This window comes from Mesoplodon densirostris, chromosome 4 (genome assembly GCF_025265405.1).
Source record: "Mesoplodon densirostris isolate mMesDen1 chromosome 4, mMesDen1 primary haplotype, whole genome shotgun sequence".
Lineage (NCBI taxonomy): Eukaryota > Metazoa > Chordata > Mammalia > Artiodactyla > Ziphiidae > Mesoplodon > Mesoplodon densirostris.
The window spans coordinates 99346905-99362950 of record NC_082664.1 but is presented as its reverse complement, the minus strand read 5'-3'; the positions used below and the strand labels follow the sequence as shown (position 1 = coordinate 99362950).

Sequence of the window (16046 nt, the reverse complement as noted above, 5' to 3'; positions counted from 1 at the left end):
AATAACTTACTGTTTTTCTTGGATTGCTGAAAAGCACTCATTAGCTTTGTTAAACTTGGTTTCAGGACATTCTAGAGAAGAAAACAAGAGCTTTAAGAATAAGAAGTATTGGGAATTCCCTGGTGATCCAGTGGTTAAAACTCCATGCTTCCACTGCAGTGGGCATGGGTTCAACCCCTGGTCGGGGAAATAAGATCCTGCACTGCTTGTGGGATCTTAATTCCCCGACCAGGGATTGAACCTGGGTCCTTGGCAGTGAGACCGTGGAGTCCTAACCACTGGACAACCAGGGAATTCTCTGAATATACGCTTAATGGAATGCTTCAGAAAACACAGCGAAATCCCTTCATAATATGGATTTTGAGAAACAGAATTTTAATTTCTAAATTTCCATAATTTCGACTGTTATTTTAGGCTTAATGCAGAACCAAAGACAGAAACAGAGAAAAAAAAAGCTCTCTCCTAACAACTCTATGATACCAAAATAAAAACTGTCCAAGAAAAAAGAACTAGATGATATATGCTACATAGTTTTGGAACTGAAAGGCCCCAGGAAAATTCTATGATTATTACAGTAAGTAACTGTATCCACTAAAGATTTCATTTAAGCATGAGTATATATAAATCACGTCAGTATGGTTGAAAAGTCACAGTAAGAATCCTTATCCTTGACCAAATTTCTTATTTCCTCCCTTGTGGGAAAGTGCTTCCCAATACACTTTTCCTCTCACTATCTACTTCCCAGCCCATTTCCTCTTCAGCCCCGACCTTCAGTATTTAGCAAAGTAAAAAAAATTCAACTAGTCATATTTTTATAAAATGGTTTGCTCTGACCAACTTTCTACTACAAACATAAAACAATGAGAGGTAGACCACTGCTAAACTTTAAAAGTTAATACTACACAAAACTAAATTCAAAGCAGGAAAACTAATTTCACAGGAGAGAACTTTACCTTGGTATCAAAATCTAAGTCTTCATCCTCTGATGTAGGCCATGAATCATCAACACCAGGTTTGTTGGAAAGGCTTCAGAGCAAAAATATATAACAAAAATGAGTGACTTCATTTCTTTAACCGAAAACAAACAAACAAAATCAAGTGAAAGGTTGGTTATCTATATATTAAATGATGTTTGCTGACATCATTAAAATGTGGCCTCTGTTTTGGAAAAGCTTTTAGTTACCTATTTCTGCTTCCATCTCTCCCAACCTATGAAATATCTAGCTAAGACCCATTCTTAGTTCCCATAACAAAGGGTGACAGCCAATACACTGGCAGAGCCTAAGAATAATTTGTTTTCACCAAAAGTCCTAAAACCTGAACTGAAAACCCAATTAATGGGTAACATAACTTTTGTTTACCAGAACTGGAACAAACCTGATGACCTAAAACAAAGTAGAAGGATATGCTGTTCCTTCTCCATTGTCCGTGCCTGGTTCAAAGAGTAATCTGTGTCCATCAAAAATGGCAGTCTTGGTTCTCCAGCAGGGAAACCACTTATTAAAGAAGGCTCCCGGGGCTATCCCGATGGCGCAGGGGGTTAAGAATCCACCTGCCAATGCAGGGGACATGGCTTCAAGCCCTGGTCCGGGAAGATCCCACATTCCGTGGAGCAGCTAAGCCCGTGCACCACAACTACTGAGCTTTCACTCTAGCGCCGGCGAGCCACAACTACTGAGCCCACACGCCACCACTACTGAAGCCCGCATGCCTAGAGCCCATGCTCCGCAACAAGAAAAGCCACCACAATGTGAAGCCCGTGCACCACAACGAAGAGTAGCCCCCACTCACCGCAACTAGAGAAAGCCCGTGTGCAGCAATGAAGCCAAAAATTAAATAAATCAATAAATAAATGTATTAAAAAAAAAAAAGAAGGCCCCATTCCTTCCCTTTACTCTAAAACAGTACAGGGAGTCCCCTGAAATGTTTGAAAGTTAAATGTACAAAAGTCAAAGAACAAATTTATATGTCTAATTTATATGTTAAACCATTCCCAGAGAGATTAAAACATTAAAAATTATAAAGTCTACTTCGTTTTCCTATACAGGTCCTGCCTTATTCAGGTCCACATGAATAGCTAGCTCTTAAAAACCCTCATAGGCACTCAGATCCCCAAGCAGAGACAGTGCTGTAGAAACAGAGTCCTGGCAGCTGTGCCTCTCTTTCCCTATGTACTGCCTAAATATCTTCCTTCCTATAGGCTCCCCTCCCAAATCACCCCTGTGACTCACCCCTGAGGCCTGCTCAATGGCAGTCTCCAACCTTTAAGATTTCAGCCTGTGAAGGCAATGGTTCCTGAATCAAGGATGGGCTCGGGACTTCCCTGGTGGCACAGTAGTTAAGAATCCGCCTGCCAATGCAGGGGACACGGGTTCGAGCCCTGGTCTGGGAAGATCCCACATACCCCAGAACAACTAAGCCTGTGCGCCACACTATTGAGCCTGTGCTCTAGAGCCCATGAGCCACAGCTACTGAGCCCACGTGCCACAACTACTGAAGCCCGAGCACTCTGCAACAAGAGAAGCCACTGCAATGAGAAGCCCGTGCACCACAACGCAGAGTAGCCCCTGCTCGCCGCAACTAGAGAAAGCCCACGCGCAGCAACGAAGACCCAATGCAGCCAAAAATAAACAAATAAACAAATGTATTTATTTAAAAAAAAAAAAGAAAAGAAAAAAGACTCTAGGAAAAAAAAAAAAACTTCAGAGAACCAGGCAAGGGTACTACCCTGAAGGGAAAACCAAAACCAGACTGGGAAGGCAGTAAGTAGAGAAATCAACTAGACAGATGCTCCATGTAGATGTTGAATTTAATTAACATAACATGGTCTATAGGCAGATACTCTTCTCTTATAGAAAACTAATTCACCTTAAGGAGAGTAAACATCGTTATATCTAAGGAGACCTGCCTAATGAGGTCTTGCTTGTATAAAACCCTATGGTTCTGAGGCCTCAGCTACCTGAGATCTGCCATAACACCTTAATGGTAAATACAAGGTACTAGTTACCACTGCAATTGTCAAATATATCAGGACAAAGGCTTGGACTAACCAGGCTTCTTAGGAAAACTCTAAATCAGAGTTAGTACATAACTAAATTTGACTTTCTGAGTTGATCTGATTTGGGTCTGTATCTTGACCCCAGTGCTACACGGGTACTTATCAATCTCTGCTGAAGGACATGAGAGTGGATCTGAGGCTGACCGTCACATCACAGGTCAGCAACTTGTTGTCTATGGAATCATGGGTCAATTAACCAAGCCCTCCAAACCACAGCTGCCTAATTAATTAAAGTAAGCTATATAGCACAGCTACTTTGTAAAGCGATTGTGATGACTCTATGATGTAACAAATTTAAGCACATAATACAGTGTCTAACCCAGAGTAGAACACTCAACAAACATTAGTTTCTTTTCTCCATGTTCCCTTAGTTAAACAAACAAGTTTTAAAAATCCATAAGATCCTACCTGCTTAAAGACTCTTCTTCAGAATTCTTAACCACTGTTAAAGGAAAAAGTAAAACACATTTTAAATCAACAATAGAAAAATACAGAATATTAAAAGTGTAAGACTGATGCTTTGTTAAAAAGTATCCCTCTGTGGGCTTCCCTGGGGGCGCAGTGGTTGAGAATCTGCCTGCCAATGCAGGAGACACGTGTTCGAGCCCTGGTCCGGGAAGATCCCACATGCCGCAGAGCAACTAAGCTCGTGTGCCACACTACTGAGCCTGAGCTCTAGAGCCCACGAGCCACAACTACTGAGCCCGCGTGCTGCAGCTAGTGAAGCCTGCACACCTAGAGCCTGTGCTCCGCAACAGAAGCCACCACGATGAGAAGCCCGCGCGACGCAAAAAAGGGTAGCCCCCACTCCCGCAACTAGAGAAAGCCTGCGTGCAGCAACGAAGACTCAACGCAGCCAAAAATAAAATTAATTAATTAATTAATTTTAAAAAAAGTATTCCTTTGGAATCACACCTGGACAGTATACTAGAGTGAATGCTGATTATACCACTGCTAGGCAATTATGCATGAGAGCCATTTCCCCTCCTTTACATTTATCATATGCAAAAAAAAAGAACAGTATTTATCAAAATTTGTTACCTAAAAGTGAAGTGCTGTTTACAATGACCATAATCCTAACCAAACTGTGAGACTGACAGAAAATGGTATCATTAGTAGAATCAGTACCATAAACTGACAATAGCAAACTTAAATAGCATGATATTTCTGGACTTCCATCACTCAGAGCAGTGCGTACAGAATACATGTATTTTGCCATCACGTAACACAACTTCTCCGGCTCTTCAGTTCAGGGTGAAAACGCCCTGTCACAAGGAAGCCTGGTCTACAGGTGCTGTACTTTAGAGCATGGCAAAACACAGGAAACAAACTCTTTCTGGCCCTATTTCCAATTGCAAGATAAGCATGAAAGACTTTGTAATTCCAGTTTTATAAAGGATAATCTCCTGAAAGGGAGGCGGGGGAGGGCAAATGGGGTCAACTGGATGGTGAGGATGGAGAAGTTGAATTTTTTTTAAGTTTTCAATATATATACATTTTAAAAGTATAATCTCTTGAGACTGTCTCCTTCCATTGCTCGACAGTCTATCTGGACCCACCACCACATAGAGCAGCATGGTCCAAACAGTTAGTGCTGTGTAGTAGTGAGGGATGTCATTTTTCTCAACCCTTCCCATTATGTGGCAAATGATTACAGAAATCATGCTTTTTCAGCTTGTAAGGCATATGTCATTGTTTCTTAAGCTGATGAACAAAAAAAGGGAGGGAGGGGAGGAGGGAGGGAGAGACTCTGGTACTGCTGGACAACATTTCACGTGTGTTGTCATAATCTGATGCTGGGGGAACGAAGCACACGCAGTAACTCCACAGGGAGAGGACACCTGCAAGCTGGCGCCTGGTTTCCTTCAGACTTCGCACCGTGCGCCTTTTCCCTTTGCTGAGTTTGCTTGGTATTCCTTCACTGTAATAAATCACAAGCATGAGTACAACCACATGCTGAGTCCTGGGAGTTCTATGGAAGAGCCGAACCTGGTGTGGTTTGGGGAACCTCTCAAACAGTTGCATTGTTAACATGAAGTCTGTATTATTTGGGTGGATGTGTTATATGTGATTACAGTCAGGTTATTTCACAGAATAACCTTCCTCAAATCTGTTTTTCTTGGTATTTGCCTGTATTTCTATACACATTTGAATAAAGGCATAAAAGGGATAGATGAAACAGTGACGTCAGAAAGTAATTGAAACAAACCACAATCCTATTTCAACCAGAAAAAAACCAAAGAATTCTGATGATTGATAATATGTTCTAAAGTATGAAAGTTCCTATAAAGAAAATGAAAAGATCAGTTAATTTTCTCCAACTAAGCAGGATTTAATTCCTCACAGTTGACTCCCAGGTTTTTTGTTTTGTTTTTGTTTTTGTGGCCACACCGAGCGGCATGCAGGATCTTAGTTCCCCAGGGATCAAACCCATGCCCCCTGCAGTGGAAGCAAGAAGTCTTAACCACTAGACCACCAGGGAAGTCCCACTCCCAGGTTTTGACAACTCTGGGAAAACGCGGGCAAGCGTACTCACCAGGCCAGACTGTTTTTGCTGACCCTGCGTGGGCAGCTGCCGCTGTTATGAAAAACTTAGGTAGGACCTTGGTAGATGTGATGATTTTTCCATATTTGGACATCAGAAGTACCACTCATGTAAAAAGTAGATGTTATGACTCTTAAATTGTCCTTATGAAAAGGTTACCACCAAAGAACTTTTAAGAGTTAAATCCAACTTTCTTTTCAGTAATTTTACTTGATATAATTGATACTCCCTCCTTGAAATTTTCATTAAAAAATTTTTTTGCAACATCACCACCATCCTCTCCTACTTTTCTTTTTTTTGTTTTTCCTTTTTAATTTTTATTTTGAATGAGAGTTTTATTTAGCACACTCAGATGAACAAATATAGGAACTGATCTACCACACGCCACAACTAGAGAGGAGCCCGCACACTGCAACAAGGGGTCTGCACGCCACAACTAAGACCTGACGCAGCCAAAATAAATAAATAAATAAATACTTTTTTAAAAAATAGAGACTGATCTATGTGGAATAATGCTACTTCCCTCCATCTCAAGACCCTCAGTCCTCAGTTAAGGGCTTTGTAATTCCACTGATATCTTTTCGTCATTGGCTGGTACTCAAATTCCTTGAGGAGGATCCCCGCAGTATGTGACTCAGATTGTCCCCAGCAGACCTTCCGTTTGTCCCGCTGTGGAGCTCAGTGCCTGCCCTACTTTTCTCCAGCCCCTCCTCAAGTGTTCTTTACCAACCATCCCCACAGCACCCTTTCTGCACCAGCAAAACTGAACTGCTCATAAATCCTGCCAAGTCCACTCGTACATCTCAGCCTGTGCACTGCTGTTCTTTCTGCAAAACATGTGATCTTGATAGATGTTCCTCCAGCCAAACGCTGTCCTTCTGCCTCTTTACCTGGCAAACTTCTCCTCACTCTGCACGCTTACCTTAAAGTCCACGCACTTTTTAAAAACTCTAATTCCTCACCATGGACTTAAAATATCTGGCACATATGAAACACCAACTTAAAAAAATACATAAAGACAATTTATAAACTCCTAGTGGGCTCTGGGACATAGTAAGCACAGAATAAAGTATACTAAATAATAAAAATGATCATTATAATAACAAGCTCCTAGAGGGCAAGGACTGTGTTTTTTATTATTTTTTAAATTTTTGTTTTAATTTTTTTTTGCAGTACGCGGGCCTCTCACTGTTGTGGCCTCTCTCGTTGCGGAGCACAGGCTCCGGACGCGCAGGCTCAGAGGCCATGGCTCACGGGCCCAGCCGCTCCGTGGCATGTGGGATCTCCCTGGACCGGGGCACAAACCCGTGTCCCCTGAATCGGCAGGTGGACTCTCAACCACTGCGCCACCAGGGAAGCCCAAGAACTGTGTTTTTTTTGTTTTGTTTTGTTTTGTTGCGGTATGCGGGCCTCTCACTGCTGTGGCCTCTCCCGTTGCGGAGCACAGGCTCCGGACGCGCAGGCTCGGCGGCCATGGCTCACGGGCCCAGCCGCTCCGCGGCATGCGGTATCCTCCTGGACCGGGGCATGAACCCGTGTCCCCTGCATCGGCAGGTGGACTCTCAACCACTGCGCCACCAGGGAAGCCCAAGGACTGCGTTTTTTAAATGCTTGCATCCTGTGACATCAGAATAGTGCCTAGTACCTAAAAGATACTTGATAGTTATTTGTTAAGTGGACAAATTAACAAATAGATAAGAATATTTTCTTTGAAAATTCCATTTAAAAAAATACTGAAATTAACCAGGGACAACTCTATTATGAGCACCTTGAAGACCAAAGCTCTATTTCATTTCTGTATCTCCTCTAACGTGTAAAACCAACCTACAGAAGTTCTTTGATGGACAGAGGTCTACTATGTTAGAGGTGTCCTCATACAGATTGTACAATGCGCTAGGTGCCACATCTAGGGAACACAATAGTGTATTTCTTAATGTGAAGTATCTTTGTGCTTTTATTAGAATTTGCTGAGTCTCCAGTTGGGCTATTTGAATACTATGATAATCCTTTAACTAATGGCAACAGAGCATCTCGTTCTAACAAAATTATAGTGTCATGACAATTATCCAACACACAGAAGAAAACATCTGGTTCTAATGAAGTCAGCCTATCTCACTCTGTTTGGACTTGTGAGGAATGAAGTTGGTAATAGCGAGACCTCGCTGGTACAATAATATGGAAAACAACCAGTGCTTCGCTACCAGGCATTGCTTTTCTGACTTCTGTACTATCGGTAGGTAGCTTTCAAAAATAATCTCTTCTTGGTACACTGCACACTGGCTCAGCTTTGCAGTTCTTCTTGTTTGCCATTTGTTTAAAGTACCAGGAAGGTACTGTTGAGTTCCCAGGCTTAAAGATGGTAACTTTTTTAGCCTTAGCCACACACACCCTCCCCGACACACTCAAAAACCTTATGGAGAGCCCACATCTTAGCCCAGATCTTCACGATGAGTTACCCTTTGAGGCTCTTACTTGTCTTTTCTGCTAGCAGATGTCAATGGGAACCGTTTTAGGCTATCAGAGAGGTTCAAATGCTCCTGCCGGGGGAGAGCAGACTTTCCTTTTTCCTTTGTTACCAGACCTGAACCTCAAGGCTGCATTATATCCTGTGGGGCACTTTTTCTTAGGTTGTGGAAGGTCCCATATCATCCTCCTCAGAGTAGTGGGTGCCAGCCTGCCTGAGGCTAATCACTATACAATAACTAATATTCATGTGATTATAGAGGAAACATACAACGTACTAACCAAAAAATCTTTTTTCTTATTTACGCAAAGATTTAATATGGGATTTTAGGGGCCATGATTAAATATGTGGATTTCTTTTCAGACAATACTGTCTGATTTTAAATTACCTACAATTAACTTCTTAAACAATTCTGAATACTAGACTATTAAGAAATTAATTTAAAAAATAAAAAAATACATGCAGTTTACACACTGGTTTTTTTCATTGCTTTTTCATTATTAAAACTTCCTCACTCTTACTTTATCTATGGTAGGGTCACCAAGAGTAATTCACTATCAGACGTCTTACCTGGGTTGCTATTTTGAGAAGGAGTTTTAGGTCTCTTTTCTTCTTTATATTCAGAAATCAGTTGGCAGTTGCTATGTATTAAAAATGTGATAAATAACATTACTATTTTAATACTAATATGAAAAACAATTACCAAATATATTAAATTCTTTGATCACTTCAGACAATGTCAGAGCTATTACCAAAACTTCGATTGTGGGACTTCCCTGGTGGCGCAGCAGTTAAGAATCCGCCTGCCATTGCAGGGGACACGGGTTCGAGCCCTGGTCCGGGAAGATCCCACATGCTGCGGAGCAACTAAGCCCGTGCGCCACAACTACTGAGCCGGAGCTCTAGAGCCCGCGAGCCACTACTGAGCCCACGTGCCACAACTACTGAAGCCCACATGCCTAGAGCCCGAACTCCACAACAAGAGAAGCCACCGCGATGAGAAGCCCGCGCACCGCAACAAAGAGTAGCCCCCGCTCACCACAACCAGAGGAAGCCCGCGTGCAGCAACAAAGACCCAATGCAGCCAAAAATAAATAATATATAAATTAATTTGTAAAAATCATATTAAAATCCCAATGTGTGTGTCCTTTCATAGGTTTAACATTCTAATGTTGCAGTTTTCAGGGAAAACGTCAGTAATCAGGGTGATTAGCTGTCCTTTCTTGGTGGTTTGTAATTCAGGGACTCTCAGCTATTCTATAATTTGTAACTGAATTTATTTATAAATATATGACCTCATTAAATTAGATAACATAACTGCCCCCCATTATTGCAGCTAATCGCACCAAGAGTAGAAAACTAATCGAAGTCCAGGCCTGGCTTGGACCACTACTACTCCTTCTCTACCTACTCAAACTCTGAACCAGCAGATCTTTCTTAGAAGGATGCTTAAGCTCCATGTTCATCGCCAGTTCACTTGGAAGACATAACCCTACTTTTACCATGGATGCTGACAAGTCCTGGACGGGGCTTACCTCTCCTAATGCCAACTAACCTACTTGAGATTCAGGGATTTCTGGTGAATGGGTTCCTTATGAGGCAGAATCTGAAAATACTTTGAAGGCTGAGGCAGATGTAAATCATTTAGAAGATTTTCATTATCATGGAAAACAGATCACTTGAGGGGCCAACCTCAGTTATGGAATCTCAGGCAAGCTGGCACCCACTACTCTGAGGAGGATGATATGGGACCTTCCACAACCTAAGAAAAAGTGCCCCACAGGATATAAAGCAGCCTTGAGGTTCAGGTCTGGTAACAAAGGAAAAAGGAAAGTCTGCTCTCCCCCGGCAGGAGCATTTGAACCTCTCTGACAGCCTATAACGCTTCCCATTGACATCTGCTAGCCTCAAAGGGTAACTCATCGTGAAGATCTGGGCTAAGATGTGGGCTCTCCATAAGGTTTTTGAGTGTGTCGGGGAGGGGGTGTGTGGCTAAGGCTAGGAGGCCCAGGTGCCAGAACTGGGTGCTGGTGCTTTGGAACAGTGGCTGAGCTACAGGCATATGTATGAGAACTAAAAAAGTTGTCACTTTGAAGTCTAAGTGTGCATCACCATGAAAACTGAGGAATCTGAATCAGCAAGGGCATCCTGGGAGCAAAGGTCAATCGTGACCCGACTGCAGGACCGGTTTCTTTTTATTTTATTTTATTTTTTTTTTATTTTTATTTTTGCGGTATGTGGGCCTCTCACTATTGTGGCCTCTCCCGTTGCGGAGCACAGGCTCCAGATGCGCAGGCCCAGCGGCCATGGCTCACGGGCCCAGCCGCTCCGCGGCATATGGGATCCTCCCAGAGTGGGGCATGAACCCGTATCCCCTGCATCGGCAGGCGGACTCTTAACCACTGCGCCACCAGGGAGGCCCCCGGTTTCTTTTTTTCTTTTAAAATTATTAAAGGTCTTTATAGAGCAACATCCAGACTCCAGATCCAGCTGCCAAGGAGACCCTGCTAAGACCAGTTTTAGTAGCAACACTGCAGCAACAGAATCAATGCAATCAACAGAATGATGAGAATGCCCTTTTTTTTCCCCTCCAGATGAATTATGGAAGAGGACTGTCTCTTTGATCTTAGGGAATCCCTTAGGTTCTTGCAAAAGTTAAGAGGGAGAGTATAGAAGTAAGTCCCCAAGAGAAAATATAGGATAGTCTGCTGAACTAAACACTTCAAGACCCAAATAACAAGTTAGAAAAATCAGAGCTGTGACACTACTTGTACCCCATGCATAGGGGTTACACTTGGAATGAAATGGATAATGTTAGGATCTTTAAGGATATAAAGTCTTAAAGTCCTGAGATAAAGAACCCTGTGCCCACTGCTACATCTAACTCGTCTGGCCTTTTGGCTGGGTTCCAGCTGATGATAGGGAACATCTCACCACCATTCCCAAACTGCCTGCACCAAACTAGAACTCTCACCTGTCACATAACAAGTAACAGTTAAATTATTTTTAACCACAGTTTAGTGATAACTGGCATTTTAATGTAAACACTTACATATGAAAACCATAAATACGAGCATATTCGTCTGCGGTCCTTCCACAGAAATCTTGAGAAAAGACATCAATACCTTCTTGAAGAAGAAGCCTGACTATATTTGTTGAATCATTGTTTACAGCAAGTATGAGGGCTGTTCTAAAATAACAGAGAGATAATTTCACCCTTAGGAACTTTAGCTAACTTACTTTAACAGCTAATTTAATATACTTTACCAAGTTAATATCTTGCCAATCCATGTAGAACTGACCATCTACACGTTCAAGTGTTCATCTTTGTAAATTACCTCCAAGGCTAAAATGAAGGGACAAAAAAGAAGCCTCCTGTCCCACTCAGATGGCATGTAGTAGAAACTGCTAATTGAAAGTCCTTGATGGACAAGAAGCTATGCTGAGGTCACTTATCTGAAGCAGGTGAGTATATAAAGGAAGAATTCCCCATTTCTTCCTTAGTCTGTTATATTATACTTCAAAATCAGCTAGAGGTCAGGTTAAGGATAAGCTATTTGCAGGCTTAAAACAATAATATTAATAATAATGAAATAAAAACAGTCATGGTTGCAGTTAAGGATGCTGATAAGCATGTGCTAGGCACTAAATGAAATACTATATATGTAATCTTTCTTCCACACAACCACCCTTGAAGGATATACTACTATCCTCCTTTTCATATCAGGAAACATATTTGCTGATAATAAGTAACGTTCCCAAGGTCATACACCTAATAAGTAGGAAAGCTAGGAATTAAACCCAGTCTGAATCTAAAGCCCATCATTTTCCTCTTTATCACCCACCTATGACTTGTCTTCATTGAAGGAACTGTTTATCCAATTAAAGCTATCTTTCTTCCTTCTACCTTCACCAATTAAAAATAAGAACATCAAAATGTACTAGAAATGGGGCTTCCCTGGTGGCGCAGTGGTGGAGAGTCCGCCTGCCGATGCAGGGGACACGGGTTCCTGCCCCGGTCCGGGAAGATCCCACATGCCGCAGAGTGGCTGGGCCCGTGAGCCATGGCCGCTGAGCCTGTGCGTCCGGAGCCTGTGCTCCGCAACGGGAGAGGTCACAACAGTGAGAGGCCAGCGTACCACAAAAAAAAAAAAAAAAAGTACTAGAAATGAAAAAGGATAAAAACTGATGAGCCCACAGTATCTGGTAATAGTGATTAACAATCACTTTGTGATAACCTAATAACATCAGTATTCTTCAAAGAAAGTAATTTAAAGCAAAGAGTCATCCCAAAGACATGCATCTTTTAAGGAAAAATGTATACAAAGTAGAGGTTAAAAAATTATTATTAAAGAATTAAGAAATTCAATACTGTGTCATAAGGTAAATTAAAAAGTAGAATCCATACTTTATAAAGCTAATAAAACTAATATGAAACCCCTTAGCTATTATAAGATCGTATGACCAAAAAAAAGAAAAAAATCAGGTGGCAAATGACATCAGTCAATATTATAAAGGAATATGAATCCTGCTATATTATTTTTCATGATACACAGTCAGAATAATTGCTTTTCGACCTGATGATGTGTTGATTATACATTAATCTCTTCTTACTAATTCAATCTTTCTGTCACCACTCTAGAACAGCACTAAGGTTTTTAAAAAGAAAAAGAACAAACTACTGTACCTTTTCATCTTATCAACTACATGTATATTTGCTTCTTTCTTTACTAAAAATTCCACCATTTGCTGCTTGTTTTCACTTACAGCAAGTAAAAGTGGTGTGAAGCCCTCCTGTAAAACAGAAGAAACACTTTATATAGAATGTACAAAGTTACATATTTCTAAACTGAATTTTAAAACTTATAATAGATTCTCTGAACTTAAACATCTAATATAGAAAGTAAATAAAAAGGAGCCCCTTCCTTCTCACCCACCCTGTGCTGCTTCCTTCTCTTTAAAATGCTCCTCCTCACTTCTTCACATGATTAACTGCAAAGTCATTCTCTAAAACTCACTTCCAACATTTACCGGTTCCAAGGATCTTTGCTTCTATCACAGTATTTATCAGGTATACTGTAGTTATTTTATTGCTCTATACTAGTCTATACACTCTAAACACTCCTCTAGAGATAATCATTTAACTATTAAATCAACTGCATATTTTAGGAACAATGCTGAGGAGAAAGATATAATACTGTCTGCAACATGCATAACCTATCCAATGATAACCAATTAACCTCATAAGGTTTACAGACAGTCCAATGGGAATATGATTCTTCACATGAACATGTAAAGAAAAGGGTTTTTTTAAAAAACCAACTTATAAATTCTAACTTGAAAAATTCAATCCCATTCTTAGATTCTTTTAAAATATGAAATAGATTAGAAATTAATGACTGTTTTAAAATCTAGAAATATTTATCAAAATAAACTGTAATACAGGAATTGGAAACACAGATGCTTATGGAGGCCAAGTAGGTGACCCAAGTAAGTGAAGAACCCAGGTGAGGCCAGCAAACTGGAGAACGCGCCCCATACAGAAGGGGCACCCTTTGCACGGCAGACCAAACAGTAGCATGGGCTCAAGGGGGACCAGATTGGATTCCTTAAGAGAAGCCTGAAATGCAGATTTCTGCATGAGTCTCCTAAATTTTAAATGCTGACTCAATTTGTGGAGGAAAGCTAAACACATCCAGGGGCCAAGTTTAGTCTATAGCCCACTTGTGTTTTTATGTTTGCTGTGAGTGTTTCCAAACGGGTGGGTATAAAGCAAATATTTGCATGTAAAACCCTTCCTTTCTTTAGGGCTTCCCTGGTGGCGCAGTGGTTGAGAGTCTGCCTGCCGATGCAGAGGACATGGGTTCGTGCCCCTGTCTGGGAAGATGCCACATGCCGCGGAGTGGCTGGGACCGTGGGCCATGGCCACTGAGCCTGCACGTCCGGAGCCTGTGCTCCACAACAGGAGAGGCCACAACAGTGAGAGGCCGGCGTACCGCAAAAAAAACAAAAAAACTTTCCTTTCTTTAGTATCATGTGTTTTACAAAAAAAAGTGGGTCCCAACGTGTAATAAAAATTGCTATTAAGATTCATAATACCCACTTCAAGAATGTTTCCAATGCCTGTTAAAACTACAATCTATTTCTATAATTCTCCCTGATGTTAACCAAATGGATAATTAGTTCATAAGACTGCTGAAACTAAATTATTAAAACAATTCCTATCTGTACTGTTACTAACTTCATGGGTTTTGATGTTTAAAACTATCATCTTGCTTATGCCAGGGACCAGTGAACCTAACAGACACACTGCAAGACTCTGTCATGCAGCTTTCACCAAAAGAAGGCTCATGCTTTACTCTTACTGCAGTCAGGAAAACCCTGTTTGTGATAAACATCTGTTGACCTAATGACCTGGATGATAACAAAAGGTGCAAAATCCACAAAGGGTCACACTCTACTTATTAAATGACTCACCATAAGCAAATTTCTAAAGACTCTCTGAGTGCCAGTGAATGATTAGTGGTTGGAAGGAAAAAGGAGTTATTCTTCAAGCCAATAGATATTGCCAATAATATCCCTTTTACCTTCTCAATTACAGAGGCAGAGAAAGATAAAAGTCAGGCTAATATTGTTGGAAAGGAGGGAGTTGATGGAAGTAGCATCTATCAAACTCCAACTCTTCTAGAGATTTCTTATTTTTGAGATCTGTGAATTTATAAATCACACTCATCCATTCCATTGTTCTTAACCAAGGGCTGTAACAGAATCTCGAGGAAATATTTCCAAACACACATGTCCGGGCCTTGCTAGATTTATTCAATCAAAATCTTCAGGGGAGAGCCTAGGCTTGTAAATTTTTTATAAGTTCTCCCAGGTGACTGTGGTTCACGAGCACAATTCTAGCTGAGAATTAGTGTAGCAACCATGTCAGTCTCATCTCTACCCACATGGCCAATTCCTTTTCTCAATTGAGGATTTGAAAAAAAAAAAAGAAAAGTGTAAGAGATCAGAGTCACCAAAACTACATTTAATTTTTCTGGGTAAGTAGGTAGAACAGGGACAAGTAAACTGAAAATGCAACTTGATCTCATTACTTATAAACCCTTTACTTCCCATCAAGACATTCTAGATTTGAGAGCAGACTCTAGACTCTTATCTAAGTGGCTGTTTCTGCCAAAACAGGATGTCAGTTAATTATCTGTTCTTCTCCCTTATTTCCCATTTAATCACCACACGTTCATTGCCAATCTGATTTCCTCTGAGTCCTCCTAAAATTGATCTCCAGGCAAGGTTACAGTTCACTTAGGCTCTTTCCCCAAATAAGAATTATTATCCCCGAAACCTGAAAAGAACTTTGCCTAAATACATAAACTGAAGGGAAAAGAAAACCCCAAAAACCTCTTCTTGGCATTTCCTAACCGCCAAATTTCCAAATTGGCCCGCGTATTTCTTTTTTTTTTAATTTAATTAATTAATTTATTTTTGGCTGCGTTGGGTCTTCATTGCTGCGCGTGGGCTTTCTCTAGTCGCGGTGAGCGGGAGCTACTCTTCCTTGTGGTGAGCAGGCTTTTCATTGTGGTGGCTTCTCTTGTTGCGGAACACGGGCTCTAGGCGCGCGGGCTTCAGTAGTTGTGGCTCGCGTGCTCTAGAGCGCAGGCTCAGTAGTTGTGGCTCACGGGCTTAGTTGCTCCGCGGCATGTGGGATCTTCCTGGACCAGGGCTCGAACCCGTGTCTCCTGCATTGGCAGGCAGATTCTTAACCACTGAGCCACCAGGGAAGCCCGGCCTGCATATTTCAACTGCTCTCTCCTTTTCCTATTCCTTTTTCCCTCTGAAGCCTTAGGCAATGAGAGAGAAATCATTTTGACATAAATCATTTTTTAATAAAATAGGAACTTGTCAACAGCAGCAAGATTGCTATTATATTGTAAAATGCTTTTGTTTTGTTTGAGTTTTAGGACAAAGTCTATCTCCAA

The 16046-nt window shown here is 41.3% G+C and overlaps 1 protein-coding gene across 1 annotated transcript in view; it reads right to left on the bottom strand.

Annotated features, from left to right (window-relative positions):
• The window catches only part of LOC132488554 (ankyrin repeat domain-containing protein 26-like), a 116331-nt gene that overhangs the window by 97025 nt on the left and 3260 nt on the right, over positions 1-16046 (bottom strand). The window contains 5 exon segments of the mRNA XM_060096864.1: positions 11-71; positions 954-1026; positions 3467-3500; positions 8638-8708; positions 12755-12861. Of these exon segments, the coding sequence (XP_059952847.1) occupies positions 11-71; positions 954-1026; positions 3467-3500; positions 8638-8708; positions 12755-12861 (346 nt within the window).